This window comes from Scaptodrosophila lebanonensis, unplaced genomic scaffold, assembly GCF_003285725.1.
Source record: "Scaptodrosophila lebanonensis strain 11010-0011.00,11010-0021.00 unplaced genomic scaffold, SlebRS2 tig00000001-arrow-pilon, whole genome shotgun sequence".
In the NCBI taxonomy this organism is placed as follows: Eukaryota; Metazoa; Arthropoda; class Insecta; order Diptera; family Drosophilidae; genus Scaptodrosophila; species Scaptodrosophila lebanonensis.
Window position 1 is genome coordinate 21,496,620 of NW_022060529.1, and position 21,324 is coordinate 21,517,943.

Genomic DNA, 21,324 nt, shown 5'->3' on the forward strand with positions numbered 1-21,324 from the left:
TTAGATACAAAAAAAAAAAACACTAAATTAGATACCTTATTAAGAAATTTATGTTATGGCTGCATATATTCCTTAATCGACAGTTTTTGTGGCTAAAGAGGCTGCCTAAGTGTTTTTTTTTTTTTTTTTCAATTATTCAATTAATGTATTATGATTTAAAATAAGTGATAACCACGCAAGAGCTTCCTAAATAATTCTAAAATACATATCGTATTGAATCGTATACTCGAGAATCGTCTCCCATCGAAAGTAAATAGGGAGGCAAAGCTAGTAACTGTTTGTAAATGCTCGATTGATGTTGATATTAAAACTGCATGTCCATGACTGTGTCCTGGTAACGAGGGCATGGCGCATGCATTTTTTATACACAACTCTGAATGTGCTCGGTAAAGGCATTCCAAAGCTTATGAATTTTTCACAGACCTGGCCAAGTTACTTTACGCAAGTGTTGCAATTTCAATTAACTGCAATTGGCAACACATTTTTCATATGCACATGGCCGATATTTGTGCGTATCTGGGATGTCGGGGATGGGATGTAAGAATGCTGCTGACCAACAAGGCGTATGAGTAACGAATTGGCATTATTATAGTTGTGGACACTGACTGGCAGACAACGCAGAAATTTTCGACAGAAAGTTGAAGAGCGTCTTTGCGTTGAGTGGGGGAATATCGGCGCTTAATGCGCTCTTAACGACTTAAAAGCGTTATGCATAATTTAATTGGCAGTTCTTTAGCAAGTTTTCGTTTCGAAAATATTGAAGGCTGGCCCTTTAATGACTTTTCATTAGCCAAAATTTGCTTACGGCAAATTTGCGGCTCTGGCTTGCATTTGAATTTTCTTATTGGGTAACGACTGTTGCCAACTTGTAGCACAAGTTTTGGAAGTGCAAAGAAGCAAACCGAAAAACAAAAAATGAAGAATAAAAATGAGCTTAGCTTAACAGCAGCCCGATTCATTTTAATGCCTGTAAGCATCACAGAAGGGTCAGCTGTGCCCCTGCCTTAGGAAGAAGCTCCAACTTGGCGGGTGCTTTTTTATTAGGTTTTTTGCGTATGTTGCAAAAAATTGTAATACATGAAGTAATTTTTTATTTCACTTTGGCGCATTGAAGAATTTATCTTTTTCTTTTCTTATGCACGAGTATTTTTTACCTTGTTGTTGTGTTTTTTATGCCTTCCCTACCATTCCCTCTTACATTGTTTGCCACTGGGGAGGCACAGAGAGGGGGCCAGGACGAAAATTTATAAGTACCGCATTGTTGTGCAGTGGGCCGCAGCTGGTCTGCCATTAAATCAACAATGGCCTCTCACATGCATGCATGTGTGCGCGCGTGCTTATATGTGTTAGGACATTGTGTGAATTTTCATTTGCCAGAGACGAGCCCGGAGCAGGCACAAGTCCCCATTCAGATCAGGTCGAGTCGAGTTCAATGAGGTCTTTTTTGTTGACTGTTCACACAAACAGCCAACGGTCGTTTTCATTGCCGTCTACTCTGGCATACACATGTTAACTGGAAATTTACTTATTGCACATCGGACATATTGATTAATCTTTAATGTGGTGCCAAGATTGCTTCGCACATTGCTTCCGCTCAATTTTTTTTTGTTTTTTTTTTTTTTTTTGTTTTTTCGCAGGGGGTCCGGTTTTATTAAATCCAAACACATCAACATTCATTATAATCCACCTTCAACTGCAATTTAGCAATAAGTTTTTATCGCCACATCAAACGGAATAAACAGTAATTATGCAGTGGATAGAGTTTTTTGTCGCACAAGCGGTGGTTTCCTTAATAATTCAATTGCTGCTCTGCATTTCCTATTTTCTGAAAAAACCGCGCACTGAAATCCAAAATTCCCTTATACAAATATATATGTACTTGTAGTTCCTACGCACTTTCTATCTATAAATAAATATTGAAACAATCCATATATGAATACTACCAGGCCCTGCCCGTCGTGTTTTTGCTTACATTATAGATATACTTACAGAACATTTCCATAATAGAAACAAATATCAAATTACTTTTTATGTATATACTTATATGTATGTATGTACCATTAAAGATTCATTATTAGTCATTCAGTTCAACAATTCAAAAATCTAGTTGAAAGCTATATAATTTGACAATGATTTTTGGTTTACTTAAGCAACCTTTTTGTAATTCAAGGCTGTTTGGTGTTTTCAAATGCAAGTATGAATGACATGGATATTAAAATATCAATGGGGGTTCTTCTGTATTTGAGCAAAATATAGTTACGAATTCCTGGGAGAACTCCTAGTAACAGTACAGCACCAGGAAATTGAAAATTTCTTGCAGTTTGCAGTTGCACATGCCTGAGTTTGATGTTCCCTTGTGAGTGACGTCATTCCTTGGATATCGTAGTAATCATTATTTGTGTACTACATATTTCTATTCTATTAAATATTTCTAATTGAGTTAAATATTTACTAATATTCATACTTACTATGTATGTTTGGGGGCTATATCTTTGAAGCCAGCGTTCGTATAGAAATGTCTTGACATTTTACTAAAAACTTGGCCATTATTGCGATTATTATCGTTATCTCATTTAGGTTTGTGTATATGGATTTACTCTTACTATTCAGTTATGTGCTTTAGATTTTGCAAATGCAAAGATGTTACGAATATGACGAAAAAACTAAAAATCTCAAATTGGAAAATGAATCCTTTTAAGTTAACTTAAAGCAGGTTCAAGCTATATTTGATTATATAAAGAACAAAATGGATATTTTTGTCATCAAATAGCCTGTGAAATTTACGATTTGCTCCATAGTGTATGTGTTTCTTTGAGTTTTTATGTGCTTGTGAAAATTTTCAACGAAGTGCGGTCATTTTAATAACGAAAAACAGCGGCACTCATTGCAGCTGCCGTTCTTGTTGTTCTTATTGTTTTTGTTGTAACTGCATTGGCTTTTATTTGTTGTTGTTTTTCTTTTATTTTTATGACTTGCGCTGCTGCTGGCTGTTGTCGAGCTGCGTGCAAAACTTTTTCAATATACGAGAGTAGTTTTTGTTTCTATTCCCGCTGGGATTTTGTTGTTGTTGTTGTTTTTAATGCAGGGCTTGTATGTTGTGTGTGAGTGTGCAAGAGAGAATAAGTGGCCCTGCAGCCGCCATGTGCATAATTTGAAAATCATACATTTTTTTATATAATACACATACACTTATATTTTTTTGCCACCGCTCGTGTTAATTGCCGAGCTGACAGCTGAGCTAATTTTTAATTGACTGCCTTTTTAGCTAATGCTCAACATTTACTCACGCTCTCTCTCTTTCTCTTTCTCTTTTTCTCTCATTTCTGTGCTGTCATTACAGGGTCAGTGCTCGGCTGGCACACTGCCCATGGCCTGGGTCGATGAGGGACCCGGTCCGCCAACTTGTCCGCGTTCGTGTGCCGAACAGCAGCCCATAAATAGTAATAATAATAATAATTATTATTATAATAATAAGCAGCAGACGCAGCCAAATGATAATAAGATGAAGTATTTCATTAATAACAATATAAACACGAATACAAATACATTTAACTATAAGTCGCATACGCGTTTAAGTGCAACCAGCAGCAACAACAGCAACAACAAAAACAAAAATAACAACAACAACAACAATAACTATAAAGCCATGTCGAAGGTGCGACGCGATATCTATGAACAGCAGCCCCAAAGAGGTGTAACAACAGCAAGAGGCGCTGCGGATATTGCACCAACAACAACAGCAGCAACAACAGGACCGGCTAAGGCAACAACGGCTACAATGACAACAACAAGCACAACAGCAACAACAACCACCATCATGGATAGCACAACAATGGCAACGAAAGACGTTGATATTGTTGATGATGCTGATGACGATGCAGATGCAACTGCAACAGCAACAACAACAACAATATCATCAGCAGAACAGGCAACACAATCAACAAGCGATATGGCCGATCAGCTAATTGAGAATATTGATGACCGCTTTAAGGAGACCATAATGTCGCCCCATCCAAGTCATTTGCGTGCCGAGCGCGCCCATGCAGACGCGGGCGAAGCGCCACAACAACAACAACAACAACAACAACAACAACAGTGCCTTGATTATCTGGGCGATGCCGCCGAGACCAGTCCCCAGCATTTGTGCAGCCTGAAAGCACCCAGCCAGCTGTTAACGCGTCTGCGGCAACTACGCCTGCGCAACTGCTGTGAACGGAGTGTGTTCAGTGCGTTGCACACGTTGGCCCTCAATGCCACGCTCAGCGACAGTGAGGAGTGTGAACGGATACTGGGCAATCTATTGGATGTAGATGCGTTGGCAAATCGCATTACCTGCGAACTGGCCGAGATACTTTTTCGCTTCGACTGCCGGCAAATGTATTCGCTGATCAACCAGTGCGACGACTGCAAGGTGAGTGGATGATTATTTTTTTGTCTTTTATAATAAATATGAATCTATATAATACTTGTACATAATTTTAATTAAATGCCACACTTTGTTTTATGAGCTGCCATTTGCCTGAATATGTACATTCATTTAAATTCAGCTTGTTAAATCCTGAAAATCCCAAAAATGGCAAAGACCGATGTCGGAGCAAGGGTTGCCAAGAGCTGCAAAATGAAAACATGCTTAAGCTGGACCATTGACCACCCGCTTGCCTTCAATTACGCTTGTTTCTCATTGTCTGCTCACACCCACATCCACACCCACACCCACACTCGCTAACACCAACACCAACACCAGCACGAACAGCAACAGCAAAGCTCTTCTTTCATGCAGACAAACAAAGTTGCGGCAAGCGTCGCTGCGTGACATTTTTAGCTGCTCATTAATAATTGAAGTTGCTGCTTGCCCCCAATCCGCTAGTCGCCACCCGTCTCCCCTAATTCACACACACACACATACACATACAGACACTCATATTCAGTGGTATGCTCGTACAAAAGCTTCGGTCTGCCCCATGGCAACACGCTCGACAGACTGTCCAAGGTTTCATATTTCTACATCTAATTATCAACTCGGCAAAATGGTCGGGTGAGCACGGGCAGTTAATTTGGGGCCCCTGTGTCAGGGGTTATAAAATCGCCACCGGCATTAACCACACCAGAGCCAGCGCCAGAGCCAGCACCGATTTGATCATTTCTGTGCTTGTCCTTGTGTTTGTGTGAAAATATTTCGGTGCATATTTGGTGGTATTTTATTTAATGTGTACTTAGCGCATTCGTGCTTGCCATATTTGTAATTTGATGCGCAATACAATATTGATTATCAGTCGCCAGCCTGAACCTATTCAATTTATACAGTTTTTCTTATTTTTTATTTATGTTGCGTATCGGCCTGCAGCTGAGGCCATAACACAACAGTTGGACATTTTTATATAACAAGTGACCACTCTTGCAGAATGTTAACTCTGCAAGTAATTTCAAACCATGCTTATGCATGTTGATGCTAGCACCGTGATTCGAACCGAGCGAACGAACGCACATTGAGGGATTCCTGCTAGCCCGTTGAGCAATATCACGCCCAGGCCCTGCAATGCAAATGTGGCTTTAAATTGCGCTAAACAAGAGAAACGGGATCAGAACCATTTGCATAGCTGTGACGGGTTTTATATTGTGGTTGTAGCTGCCGTTAACATTGCTGCTGTTGTTGTTGTTGTTGCTGCTGCTGCTGGCCAAGTTACAGCGCGCGCTAAGTAGTCAGAGGCGAGACAATAAGCACGCTAATGAGGGCATCGCTGTTGCCAAAGGAAATGCTTTGAATGTAAAAAGCAGAGAGCAGTAAAAAGCGAAAGAAAAAGAAACGAAGCAGCATTGCTAGAACGTGAATTGCGGCGTTGATTAAGAAAACTGAACAGTAACTTGAGCAAAGGCTAAGCAGTGCCGTACACACTCACACACACACACACACATAAACACATACTGTCAGTACTTTGGTGTGTTAACTTTTATAAGCCACATGCAGACATACTATATGTGTGTATGTATATAAGTTAGTGTTGAATGTATTTAGGTTTGTTTGTGTGTAAACGCATGCGTCTAAATAGAAATTTAAATTTAAATTACGCATACGCCTGGTGGCACACATTTAATGCTCGCAGCAGTCCCTGCAACACCACCAACAATAACAATAACAATAACAACAACAACAACAGCAATATCCCTTAAAGACAAGCCAGCCAAGTTCTCTGCTCGTTAACATAATTGTAGTTCGAATTTCGACGCTATGGAAATCAGGTGAAAGCAGCCAAAGCAGCCAAAGCAGCAGCTGTGCTTAATTCCATTCGCTCTCCAGCCACTCTCTCTCTCTCTCTCTCTCTCTCTCTCGCTGTCGCTCTCTCTGTCCGAGTGCCTTCGCCACTCAGCCATTCAGCCAATGCGTTCCGCTCACATGACACAAACAGGACGCATGGCTCTTACATTGAATATCGAAGTTTACATAAGTTGTACAAGCCAGGCACCGCTTCTGTGCATGTCTGTGAAATATTTATAGCACCACTAATAATTAGTGGAGATAATTCAGGGGTTAATTGTTGGCAATTTGCAATTTATTAATTCAAAGTGTTAGGCTTTGCAATTGTGATGTGTTTTCTACAAAACATTTTACTTTTTTCAGCTATTTTGAATCTCAACTGCGCGCGTTTGCTTCTCTCTCTCTCTCTCTCTCTCTCTCTCTCTGTCGCTCTCTCAGATGCTGTGTTGGCTGCTGCGCCTTTGATTTCCATTCCCAAATTTGCAGTCCCACATCGGCTTTCCAGTCAGAGTTCGTGTGGCTGCCTGTGTGTGTGTGTGTGCGTGTGATTCTCGTTTGTCTTATCGCATGGCTGGTACCATGCGCGTCTAAAACTGTCAGAGGAAACACGTTTCGTCGATTGCCTGGCTGGCCATATAGTTGGGCAAGTCGGCAGACAGTTTGCTCAGCATTCGCAGCTGCTTTAAATTAATTAAGTTGTCATAGCATAAACCACACGAATACACACACACACACACACACACACAGAAGTGACAATGGCAAGTGATTCAAGGCATTTTATCAATACCCTATAAACATGTCATAAAATTTTCATACAATCTGGCCATGTTTAAGCAGCATAAACAATAATTGCTATTTATGATTACATTAACCACAAGTCGTCTAATTAGTAAAAGGGCCTTTGACATTGTGGTCAACCGCAAGACGGCGAAAGGGATTCATATGGTCAAAATTTACGAATGTGTGCGTGCGTGCTCGACACCCCGCTCATTAGGAGGACAAAGTTCTTGTCGGTTGGTAAATTCAATGTTCAAATAAAAGCAAATTAGATTACCTTCACACAACACAACACACCCACACACTCATAATTTGTGTGCAAATTAAAAGAAAACTGTTGACCACAGCCATTGGTTGGCATGTGACTCTGTTAGTCTCTTAATTATTCAGATGTCCCACTTGTGCGACACACAAACACACTTATATATATATATATATGTATATATTTATATATATACATATGAATATGCTATATGTGCGTTTATCAAGCATTACATTTGAGTTTATTTAATTATTTAATTGCTAATTAAGTTACATGCATTTTGGTGCCGCCCAAGGACTACACTTATCCTTTGGCGCCCCTACCAGTTCATATTTTCGAACCAACATTTGACTTGAGCAAATGTTTAAGGGGCGTTCGTGCTTTACAAGTTTATTTTTTATTTCGATCACATACAAAGATTTCAATTTTATGTGACACAAACATATTTCTGTGGGCGCGCGTGTAAAAAAAAACACACTCACACACACATACTTAGGGAATGACAGGCACGCACATGTGTCAATGTGTAAATTTGATATTTTACAAATAAATATGTATATATATTTATATATGTATATATGTATATGTCCATAGACAAACATATCACATTAACTTACGTCATCGGTCCGTGTGCCAAAAGAAAAAATCGTTGGGCGTTGAGAGAAAATTGTCAAAAACGGAAGTAGCGTAATTTCATAAATGATTGATTACACACACTTTACACGTATTCTCACTTATGTGCAAACACACGCAGGCATACGCAACGCAAACATATATACTATACATGCATACATACATAGGTATTCACATACACCCACGAATAGTCGACAAACTGACATACTAATACGCAAACGTTTAGGTGTCCTGAGTGTTGCGCCTTAAACACTAGTTGTTGTTGTCGGCGGCAGGCAACAGCTGACTACATTTTGCTTTGAGTATGTGAGTATGTGTGTGTGTGTGCATGTGTATGTGTGCACCACGTGCCCCACCTCCAGTTCCCCTCCGCTTTGCCTTTGACTGGACACATGTGTGCGATTGCAAAAAAGAAAGAAAAAGGGAACAAGTTTTGCGAATTTCAATAATCTTCTTAGCCTGCCTGCTCGTTGTTTTTTTTTTTTTTTTGGCCTGCCTCGCCTGTCATCAGCGTTTTAGTATTTTTGCTTTTTTTATATGTCATCGTTTTACGTACTATCTGGTATCGTTGTGGTCCTATTGCATTTTTCCCAGTTAGTTCGTTTCCATTCCAGCAGCGTCTGCCGCCTTCCCATTCACTTTGTCGCTGTCGTCGCCTTTTCGTTTCGTTTCGTTTCTTTATTTACAATCTAATAATTTATCGACTTTTGCGTGGGCACACATTGCTGAATGAACGTCGTTCATCATTTCCTCTTCCTTCAAGCACACGCATGCTTGTTGTTGTAATTCTTCTAGCCATTTGACAGTTTTCAAGCAAAGGCGCTCGCACCAATCTGCCTTGCGCAGAAAATTGCGAATACGACGCGTGGGATCTTCGAAGATGACGCTGTTGTTACTATGCACAGGAAACTTATGTTGTTCTACGTCTTCTGCTCTTAGTTCTTTAGTGCTCCTTCTGTTTTATTTTTAAGTTTAATAACTTTACCAACGTAGAAAAAAAGTTATTAATATTATGTTATTATTATTGTCACCTTCTTATGTATGTTATGTAGAAAATTGTGTTTTCTTTTGTCCCCCAATTTTTTCAAAGATATTCTAGGTTGAATAGGTAAATTGCTTTAAATTGTTTTTAAGTTATTAGTATTTTATTTCCCCCAGTTTTGAATCAAATATGTACATACATCATTTGCAATAGTAGAAATAGTAAATCAAATAGAATTAATGTTTCGATGTTTGTTGTTCAATCAATGAAATTGTTGTATTTTCTGTTTATTTTAGTTTTTAATCTTTGTATTGCAGGCAATTTGTTAAAAATCTGTGTGATATTTTTGTCTTTTTTTGGTATAAATTAAATGTTATATGTTTATATATGTTTATATATCATATAGTATAGACAGACTCAAACATAATAACGAGACGCACTAAAAGGCAAAGGAAGTTGCCAAGGCCCACATGCTGACATACAGATGTACGAATATACGCTTATGTTTGTGTGTATGTCGATAGTCTTTACAATATGAAAAATGTTTTGGAAAACATGTTCGTAATCCACAATCGACAAAGATAAATCGCTTTCTGTGTGGTTCAAAGCATTTATTTAAATTCTTCCACTCACGCTTTTTGACTCGAGCTCCCGTTCTATTTCCTCTCCCTGCGTCCTCCTCTTTCGTAGCAAAGCGATTGAGGCGCAGGCTAGAAAAGTGAAAACCAATGCGCAACCTACAAACAACAAAAATAACGGGAGCAGAGGCATAAAGCGTGTTATAGTGGGACACAAGTGCCATTACTTAAGTTGTTGTCAGTCTGTTGCTGCTGTTGTTGCTGCTGTTGTTGTTGTTGCTGTAGACAAATAGCGACGGTCGCTTTTCATGCATAGGCTGACGTCATACATATATACGCGCGCGTTGTGTGGGCATGTGTGTGTATGTGTGCGTATTACTAGCATTAGCGTCATTCATACTTTTAGTTGTGCGGGAATGGAGGAATTGGCGCTTGAGACTGGCCTGGTCCTGCACCCGATGCCTCACATGCTGTGCCTAACAGAGCCACAATGCGCCATTAGATCGACTGCCTTCTGTGTGTGTTTGCATACGTTTGTGTGTGTGTGTGTGTGTGTGTGTGTGTGTGTGTGTGTGTGTGTATGGGTGTGAGAATGTCTGCCCTCTATGCGTATGCATGTAATGAGTTGCCAATGAGTCAGCCGCCTAATGACCAAATTAGTAAACGTGTGTCTGAGAGCGTGTGTAAGTTGTTATTTATGTGTGGATGTGTGTGTGTGTGTGTATGTATTTATGTTTATGTGCCGTTCTCTTACTGTAAGTGTGAATGCGCCTATTCTACTATTTAGAGTGAGGGAAAGAGAGAAAGAGAGAGAGAGAGTATGCTCTGTACGGCATGATCCATATTTGGTTTGCAAGCTGTTCTTATGAGGCTTAAAGCCACACAAAAGTTAAACACAAAAGTATTACAATTATAATTAAATCTGTACACTTACTGGCCAAAACTTCGAGGCAACCACATACATAGTCTTTAATTTATGAGCCCTGATCAATTTTCTTTATACTGATACTCAGTATTTAAGTTAATGGCTGGTAATAATGTGTCCAACCATTAGATCGACTTTTTTTTTTTTTTTTTTGGATTGCTAACCAAATTATAATATGTATCCATTGGTTAAAATAATATAAAAGTACAGTAGTTCTTAAAAGAATAATTACCATAAAGTAATAAAGAATAATACAAATTACGGCTACAATAAATTATATTCATTCAGCAGCATTTGTTTATTATTGTTCGTTGTATAGGATGGAAGTAGTAAAAAAGTGAATAGAACTACAAGTAAAGCAGTCAGTTGATTAAATTTATAAAAACAAAACACTGTAGAACTTTTCTAATGCAACAAAGGTGTTTTGGATATAATTGGCTCGACAAGTCTCTTTCTGGGGTTCTCGCATATGTATAGTATGTGTTTGGGCATGCAATATTTTATATTAGTCAAGTGATACTTGTATATATATTTAAATATTAGCCACATGGACACCTACTCATTAAAAATAATGGCGTACTGGCATACGGTGGCTGCCACATGCAGTAACGTGCTTTTCAAATATTTTCAACAACAGGAGTACGTGTGTACATATGTACTATATATACGTGTACATAAGATATATCTATGTTGTTTGTTTTAGTCGTATCTATGGCCGCGCGTTGCAACCGCCGCTTGTCACTCTGATGGAGCGTCATGTGCAATGCCCATAAAACAAATAAACACACATACACCCACGCACGTACAGTTCACAAGGAAGAAGCAGTAGGAAGCACCAAGTAGGCAACGCATACGTGGCGTATACGTATACGCAGCTTGATAAATGCAAACATTGTAAAGCGGTTAACATTAAATGCAAATCAATTACGCTTCACTCGCCACGTTCGGCGTCTGTCTGATGTCGCATTCCACAGGCCGCAGGCTGCCTGCTGCCGCCGGAAATTTTTCCACTAATTCTCATAAAATGTTTCCAAGGGACAACCACAACGATGCCACGCCCTGTGGCAGTCACATGCGAGCACGTTGCATGCCGCAAGCAGGGAGTGACTGCAATTGTAAATTAAATAGCTAAGAGACAAGTCACAATCGTGTTATGTCGGTGTAAAGACGACAACAGGCATTCCACAAACATAGTGACATGCTACGGCAGGAGCAGTAACCAAATTTGCTTCATTACAATTTGCACAGCAAATTTATGGGTTTGCGGCCGAAATGGCTAATTAGGAGCTTTGAAATATATTTGCTCAATGCAAATATCAAGGATTGTTGTGGAGGCACAACCCCTTTTGGACTATTAGAGAGGATTTCATGTAAAGTGATAATTAAAATATTTTATAACACATTTGCATAGTCTGCTTATCATCTTCATATAACACTGTTTGTATTTATGCATGTACATAAATTCCGACACTTGTCAGTAACATATCCGTAATAAACACACACACACAGACACACTCTAACGCACAAATACACCCGCACACACATATTTTCACTTAAAAATGCAAATTTGACCAACCGCGCTACAAATACAAGCGAAGAACAACGCTCGTATTCGTGCGTCACGCACACACATACACACAAGCACACTCTTCTGTTGGCCAAAGTGTCGTCAAAACAAAGGGCTCATGAAGACTGTAAAAGCCTCCAGTTGACCTTTCAACTCTCGGCGTCCAAATGTTGCATACTTTTCAGGGCTGTGTGATATGGACATACAAGTAAAGCAAACATGTTAATTGAAAAATGACCGCTCGCAAACAATTTAAATGTTGAGCATTATCAAAAGCCGAGCACCAAAAATTTAAAAAAAAAGACATGATTTTAAAAATGGGAGGCGTGTGTTTGTGTGTTTGGTTGGCTGGTCGGCATAACTACCAACCTGCCGGTTATGCCAGGCAATTAAATTTTGTCTACGACGGCACTTTGCGTGCCAATTATCCTAAAGAGTTGCCAAGCGGTGTATAATTTGTGCAAATGATTTGTAGCCATACAAAAAAATATGTCCATACACACATCCGCAGTAGGACCTCAGGGAAATCGTCCTGCTCTGGTAGAGTTTCACGATAATTTTGTTTAAAGAAATCTTTCTGAAGGCCTCAGCGTTGGAAAAGTGTGGCAACTTGTACTTACATAGATTTCAAAAGTAAAGGTTTTCAGCTCTCTGCCTTCAGTGGATGGTGCTAGGCATTGAGTGATAAATTTTATAAATACTTAATTTCAAAAATTAGATGGTGGATTATGTCACTAAATAATATACATACTATCATCAGTTGCTCTATTATACAGAACATAGCTCTATTATATACAATGAATAACAAATATAGGTCGACTGAGCCACTGAAGTCAAGTTCCAAGGAGGACAACGATGCCAGTTTTAACTCCTTCTCTTACACATGCTATTAAAGTGTATACTAATTATTATAATGCAATCGTACAGTTACAACTCTCAACTTTAAAATCTAACCTTTTTTAAATATGTATATAACTTGCCAATGAATATTACAGTCTCGTTGAATTTTCTGGTTAAGCTCCTGGGGATTAATTAAGTTCAATTCCCATGTTAAGATTTTTTCAAAATTTGATTGACTCGGAAGATCAAGCATTCTCCTTTTAATTTGATCAAAGACCTATTAAATGTAAAGCTTGGACGCATTATTTCACTAAAAACATATGTTTACTTCACTTCATACTATACATGTAGTATATAGTAGTACATTGAAAATATGCTGGCCTGTCTTTGCCAAAACATTAATGATAATTTGTTCATTGCGCTTGGTTTATGTTAAAGCTAAAGCTTTACAGCTTGGTATTTTGTGGGATTTTGCGGTTTAAATTCGTGGCAGTTGCAGTGAGGAGGCAACGAGCTGCTGCACGTAGCACACGGACCGGGGACAAGAGAGTGGCGAATGGTGAGCGGTGAGAGTTGAGGCGCGTGTGTTTGTGGCGGCACTCACTACACTTACCAGGGACGCTCCTCGCCCTCCAACCCCCTTTCCCCAACACACCGCGACAAGCACCGAGGTAACACGTGACCGTGTGGCAAACAAAACAAACGATGCAATGAACCAACCAACTGCAAGCGGGTAATGGCAAGATGGAACGCTGAAAGCGCTGGCTGCTGCACTGCAAAATAGCTCAAAGAAGAGCAAGTAAAAAAAATTTAAAAAAAAAACCTGACACACACACACACACACACACGCACATAAATATTCACAGAGAAACACGAACAAAATGGTTGAAAAATAAAAGTTTACCCTTGGACCAAAAGCATTACTTAAGCGCCGCAGAGTGGTGAGCATGGCACGGTTGTGCATTTATATGCGTGTATGTGTGTATGTACGAGTATGCACATGCATATAGGAGTATGTAGGTGTGCATGTGTGTTGTATATATTCGTGGACTATTGCTTTTTCTGCTGCTGCTGCTGCTGCTGCTGCCACTGAGCTTATTGCCATAGCCAATGCGACAACACGTGCCACAGTTGGTCAAGTGCGTTGCTGCTGCTGTTCCTTGGCACTTTTGTTCTGGTTAACAAAATAAACACACACACACACGTACACACACATACACATTTACGCACACTGAATGTACCATCGAATGGAAAAAGTATCAAAGTTGTTTCGTGTTGTAATTCTATAGCATCAAATTGCTGCTGGCTGGGTGTTTGCTCGACTACTTCTTTGCCCTACCTTGTTTGCCTTGGTTGATCCCCACGTCCTCCTCGCGGGGCATTTGTCTGCTATTTGTGCTTGCAACTTGAAGTTGCCATTAAAGTGAAACCTGATGCGTCTATTAGGGACTTAAAAGATGCGCATTGTCTTCCAATTGCACCGCTCTTTGTAGTTCTATAAGTGGGGTTAATATTTAATTTGACAGACTTGACCAACAATTAAATACAAAAAGTGCATGAACAAGGAATGCGGCAATGCAATTAAGATAGAACACCAGCTAGGTGAGTATCCCTAAGACTTCCTTCAAAAGTTTAAAGAACTTATTATTATTGCGGACTCATACAGGGACTTTTCTCATATAGCATCGTAGGCTGAGAACTTCTAAAAGTCCTTTAAAATCTATACATTTATTTAAAAGACAATACAGAAACTATCAATTTATGCAATGAAATCCCCTTTTGAAATATTTTTCCTCTCACTGTAGTTATTTAAAAAATAGTTTGTAGTTAAAGCTACAGGCCATTTTCATCCCAAGGTTCTTAAATGTCCAGATGCATGCTTGGGTAAACAATTCTAACCCATTTTTATGATAATTCAAAAACCGGTAACATTTTATTAACCAGTTCCCCTAAAAAATTTTGTAAATTTTTTTTTTTTGTATGAAACTGTTGAAACTGATTTTATTAGACATTAACGAAATATTCACGAAACGTAATTTCGGTTGCGTTTTAATTAGGATTCAAATCCGCAAAGCTTGCTGCACAAAAATCCATAGCATACTTGTATGGGCAAGAACACACGTCCGTAGTGTATGACCACTAGTCGCACATCTGTGATAACACACACACTCTCACTCACACAGGCCGCACATTCGTAGGCCACATTTCCAACGGTTTCGTGCGCCATTATGCAAATTGGATACAAAATAAAACAGTAAAAACGGCAAGAACAACACCAAACCAATGCCATCGCCTCTGACTCTGACTCTACCTCTGCCTCTCCAACCGTTGATGGCGTCTGCCAAAAGTCGAGCCAGCTGTAATGCTGTTGTTATGAAATTTACTGCAATGGTACAAATCAAATCATAACTTATTTGCATACATAGTGTGTTGGCGATACGTTTCTGTGAGAATGTTTGCGTGTGAAGGTCCACAACGTCCATCTGCGAGCTTATACGTGTATATCTGCATGTGTTTGTGTGTGTGTGTGTGTGCATAGTTGCTTGTTTGTTTTTGTCTGTGCAATATATATCAATTACATTATGTACTACTCATGCATATGGCGCTCGCTTAGCAAATCTTTTGCACAATTCAGTCACGTTTCCATAACACACTGACCAGTGAAAGTGTATTAAATTTTCCCTGCCATGCAGTCACTTGGTTCGGGGCTCTGCTTTTACGAGCAGTGACTGGTGTCTGCGAGAGTGCAAAGAGAATAAAGTCGAAAGAAAGCAATGAATGTGCTAAGAAATCTATAAAATATTTATGTTTGACCATTGACTCGAATTGAAGGCCAATGTACATGCAAAACTTATAAAGCCAAGCGATTCATACATACACTGGTAGAGAAATGAAGCTCTGAATAAAATGAAATCAAATCAATTGTTGACGATATAAGGTTAAGGTCATGACCCAAGTTTGATTAATTAATTGAATATAGTTTTGTGCTCATGCAAAAATGAGTCATTGCTATCTTAAGAACTATAAATATATCGTTTTAATTAAAGTTCAATGCTAGTGGTTCATTAAAATATACCTCTCATGAAGTAACTTAATACAAGTATATGTACTAATCGAATGATAACAGAAGAATTACTGGAGCTGTGAAATAAGCCATAGCTTGATATGCCTAGGGCAGAGTTTATTTATTTTAGCTCTTGTGCTTCCTGAGATCCTTGCATTCAAACAGACGGACAAAGAACATGGCTATATCTGTTTCATAAATTAACAATTAACAAGTTTTTCTTTTTTTCTTTTTTTAAGAGAACTGTTGGTTCTTTCTATGTATCAGTGTGTTCGGTGTCGGTCATTCATCCTAATAACCAGACAGGCTTGGCAGGCAGTGTTGCGGAAAGTGCATGGCCGACAGAGTAGGGTTCGGGTGGTCTTGTGGCTATCGTGCACTCCACGGCGACGGTACTTAAACGTGTGCGATCATTCGTAGCTACAAATTATTTGTATATATAGTACATACATAGTTGTATTACATTTAATGTGCACACATACATACATATGTACATAGTATGTATTTGATATGAACTCTTTGTGCTGTTGGCCGACAATACAAAGTTGCTTTCTACCACTCATGGCTATACTTTCGCATTTTCTTTGTTGATTTCAAAGTAAACGCTCACACAGTTCAACGGCACATTAAATTATGATAGTAAAACGAACGGCAAATAAAAAAAAATTGAAAATAAAAGAAGCTAAAAATGTTTGCTTTCATAAATCAAGCCACAATGTCTGCTCGGTTGGGCAAATATAAAAATGTTTGACCATTAAATTGTTGTTGTTTGCTTTTTGTTATGTGTGTCTCTATGTGCGCTTTGTTTTCAATTATTTGTCATTTTATGGATTTGTGACCCATGAAACGGTCATTGCTGCAAATTCCATTGTCAAAGGTTGGCGACTCTGAATCCCTTTGTTGTCGGGCTAGACGTTATTATATCGAATATGAAGCTGCACTTCTTTCGCAAGTGAAACCAAATACTGACAAACATGACAAACATGTGTGCACTATATATTCGTTTGTGTGTATATGTGTCTGTGTCTGTGTAATAAGCGTTATAATTAACACAATCAATTAAGCAAACACATCCCCAGCCATCCGCAGGGAGGCTAGTATTTCATTTTCACAGAAAATTCGTTTAAATAACATCACACGCCTTCTCAAAATGAATATTGTATGTACACATCGCACTCGCATCGTTATCCAATATTGAATTTTTATTTTTGTTTTTCGTCGTCCTTGTCGTCCTCGACAAAATCAACACAGCCAATCAAACGCACACTGGCACTCGCAAAAGGAGCGCGAGCAGGGGACATGGTCTAGGGTCCGGGAAAACCGACTCATATCGATATGTCGCATTGCTTTGCGTATTTGCTGTCCACCCGCATTCGCACACTTATGTAAGCCAGTACGAACGTGTGTGTGTGTGTGTGTGTGTGTGTGTGTGTACTCGGAGGATGAGCATTTGTATGCGTGCATGTGCATGTCAAAGTAATGGACGAAATTCTCGCATAACCATGCAGCCGTCAAGCAGTTGCAAAAATGGAGGGTATATACAAATACACATACATGCTTATATACATACGTATCTATATGTACACGTGTATGTATGTATGTATGTATGAATGTATGTAGGTGCGTATGTGTGTAAAAGTGAATGACTTTTGCGCTTGGCATGTAAATGAAGGCGAGCTTAAATGGATTTTGATGCTTGGGCACTGTGCTCGGTGTCTACTTAATGGTGACGAGTTGTGCACATACACACACACACACCCCCACACACACACATGTATGTATACAGTCGCGTCTCGAATATTTCGATGCTCGAAATACTGACACATTTGCAAGCCAAATGTTAGTTTTCTGGTCTAAGACTAGCTGCTTGAAAAATGTTGTTGATGACATTATTTCAACAGTCTTTTAGAAAGTACTACTCGACAATATTTACAAGCAAAAAGTATTACACATTGTCAGATGATGGGTTAGCTGGCATTTTGATTCCGAAATAAGTTATATATTACTACATTTTTGATTGGGACAGTCTGTCTATCTATCAATAAGAGTGTCGGTGTTTTTATACCCGTATGTTTACTTATCAATATTGTTCATTATTCAGAAAATATGTATTTGACACGCAATTGTGAAATTTGGCTTCGAAGCATTATTCGCTGAGAAGAATCGCTAAGTAGGGGAAAATCCTATTCATTAGTTTGAAATAAATTTCAGTGCAATTCCATTTTGGTCGGTTTTAAATTCTTTATTTAAATAATAAACAGGAGGCATTCAAACTATGAAAATATGTAGCTTGAAAAGTTGCAATAATATTAGACTTATTAATTGTTTGTATGAATAAAAAATGCTAACATTCCGAAGAATGATGTATTTTTAAACGAACTTATAATGTTGCTATATCAAAATTACCAAATAAATCATTCCTTAGAGCCTTAATGACTTTTCTTTTTAAAATCCTTAAGTGCAGGTGTAGATTCCAAAGAATGATATATTTTTAAAAGAAATTATATTTTTTCCCAAGTACCTAAATAACTCCTTAGAGCCTTAATAACTTTTTATAAACATATGTAAGGGTAGGGCCATCCAGGATAACATTAGCGAAGTCTACCTGTAATGCACGTACATATATGTACATGTATGTATATAAGCATGTGCATACTTAGAAGTCAGTAGCTAAATGGCAAATCGTAAAATGTGATTTTCCGATGTATAGTATTTGTGCCGTAGTTGTTGGCACCTATTTGTCGGCCGTGTTGTCAAGTCCGTGGACTATTTGGCTCTTGGAGTGACACAAGAGCTCACGGACTATGATATAAATCCAGTGTCCTGTCACCTGTCGCCAGTGTGTGCCATCAGTGGTGAAAAGTTGGCCGTTGGCGCATGTTTTGCGCTTTTTGTCGAGCACAGTCCGCCTGTCCGTCTGTCTGTCTGTCTTAAAACAGCTCGCACACATCCTTAATTTTGAACGACATTTGCCATTTACCATTTTACATTGGCGTTATCGCAATGTGCGAGTGCAGAGCCAGCAGCTTCATATCGGTAGCTGCTTTATTGATATTACCAAGGATTTGCTTATCGCGCGCTCTTCGTCCTTTCTTCCTCGCACAACTGCTTATGTGAGCAGTTGGCGGTTTTTTTGTTTTGTGCGGGTGGCAGGCATTTTTGCAAACGATTCCTAATTAGACAACGAAACTTTTGCAACTCCGACGCTTAATGTGCAACAAGACAACAACAACAACAAGTAGAGCTAAGACAGTTACATGGGAAACTTGTGCCAGCTGCTCGCCTGCATGACACGCTAATTGCATTTACTGGTTAGCAGCCTGGGCTGCATTTGAGCCGTGCAGACTTGAGATTATGTCGAGGCATGTCACACATGTACATGTATATATGCATACAAGTATATACATCCATCTACATACATATGTGCATATATACACCTCATCTGCCCCCACCCCTGTGGAGTGTGCAGCACATAAAGTAAGGAGCGTTAACGCCGCTGCGCACGTTGGTGTCCTATTAATGAAAAATGCATACTTCTTGTAATTAAATAATAATTTTCCATGTTGTCAACATCGGGTGACAAGATAACGAAGTCGCTGTAGCTGCAGAGTCGAGCGGTAAGGACACCGCTACAAAGTCAGCATGACATTTATAGCATATCTCCACATGCAGTCAGGGTTTCGGCGAGTTTATTGAGCTCTTCGCTGTAATTCTGTAGCTTAAGTTGTTATCCAATTTAAAATATGTGTACGTGTACACTGAAAGAAAGGAATTAAAAAATATAGTACACTTTACTTCTCGTGACGAATTTTACATCTTTTTTTGTAATGACACGTTCGAGTATTTTATTTATTTTATTCACTTTATTTTCAATTCGTAGCAAAGATTAATTATCTATCTTTTACAATTAAGAATTGGGTTCCTATTCTTACCCAATAAGCTCCACTTATTAACCGCTTATTATCCTCTTTAGTGATTTCCTGATTGGAAATTCCAAATTTGCAATCAAGATTATTTTGTGATTTATTTGCATACTCTTCCTTACAAAACTCGTATAGGAATATTAAATTGCAGTATTAAAAATTTGTTGGGTGTGAAGCGAGGCAATATTTAAAGCGCAATGAAGTGTTTTATATAAATAATCCCTTAGATTTACATGTATGCACGAATATGTATCTGTGTGCGAATACAATTAACTTTGTTGGGGCAAGTTGCTTACTGTAATTAGAGAATCGGTTGATTTAATGATAATACTTGTATGAATATATGAATAGAATTTTGTGTTTTGACTCTGGGCGCCGCATAAATGTCATTTGCATGCTCGGATGTGTAATTGCATTTATTGATTAAGTCAATTAGTGCAGTTTGACAGCACTTAGGCAATCAAGTGGTTGGCCAAATATTAGCCAAGCTTGTTGCCAGCTTGTATTTTATTGGCACTATATTGCAGTATTTTTTGAAATACAAAGAATAAGGCCAACACTGTACCAAGCCTCAACGATGCCTAAAACTATGCAAATACCATTTCTCTTCAGCCCCTGAATATTAAACAAGAAGAAATCCTTGATTGCCACAGCAATGCTCAATGAATGGAAATTTCCTTATTTTTGTTGTTGTTGTTGTAGTTGTTGTTGGTGGAGCGTACAAAACATTGCAAATATAAAAGAAGAGTGGCATCTAGTGTAGAAATATGGCAAGAAGCACATTTTTGTGTGTTGCAATAAACTTTTATGGCAAAAATATTTTTGATTCGCCTTTCATCTGAACGAAGTGCAAAATGTTAGTGCGCTCAAGCGGTTGCATTTGGTAATAACAAAATTCATGTGCATCCATATAATCTGTTCTCTAAGAGGCATACACTGGTAGAAAAATGTAGTTCTTTTATATAAAGCTCGTCTGAATATTTGTGTTTTAGATCTTACCATCCTGCTTACCACCATTTAAAATCTGTTTGAATAATAGAAAGCAAATTTTTATATTACTCGTGGAAAAATGAATTATGAAAACTAATTTCAATTCAGACATCATTTCATCAAAAGAATTATTTCAATTGAAGCACAAAAAGTATTAATATCATCATTTGGAAAAGTTTGAAGTAATAATGATTCAAAAAGCCTTTAATTATTGGCTAAATCGCATAGTTTACATAATTGCCTTTAGTTAAAGAAGCTTCAATTTGTATACTTAGGTGTTTTCTTTTATCTGATGGTATCTAATTATTCGATACATAATTTATGTGCATGCTTAATATAATGCTGGCTCATATGTATGAAGTAATTTGTTTAAAATTATTATTTATTTTTGGTGTAATCATCCCATATTTGTTAATTTACATATTTCCTTGTCCATTTCAAAGGAATAGATCAGTAACGATTGCCTGAAAACAAAGAGAATTTCGTACATCACATACCCTCATGTTCCTTTAGTGTCGATTTTGCCTCAG

The 21,324-nt window shown here is 38.4% G+C and overlaps 1 protein-coding gene across 1 annotated transcript in view; it reads left to right on the top strand.

Moving 5' to 3' along the window:
- Positions 1 to 21,324, top strand: part of LOC115633116 — a 45,190-nt gene that overhangs the window by 20,068 nt on the left and 3,798 nt on the right. The window contains exons 2-3 of the mRNA XM_030530545.1: positions 3,341 to 3,569; positions 3,924 to 4,411. Of these exons, the coding sequence (XP_030386405.1) occupies positions 3,341 to 3,569; positions 3,924 to 4,411 (717 nt within the window). The remainder of the gene's footprint in view (positions 1 to 3,340; positions 3,570 to 3,923; positions 4,412 to 21,324) is intronic.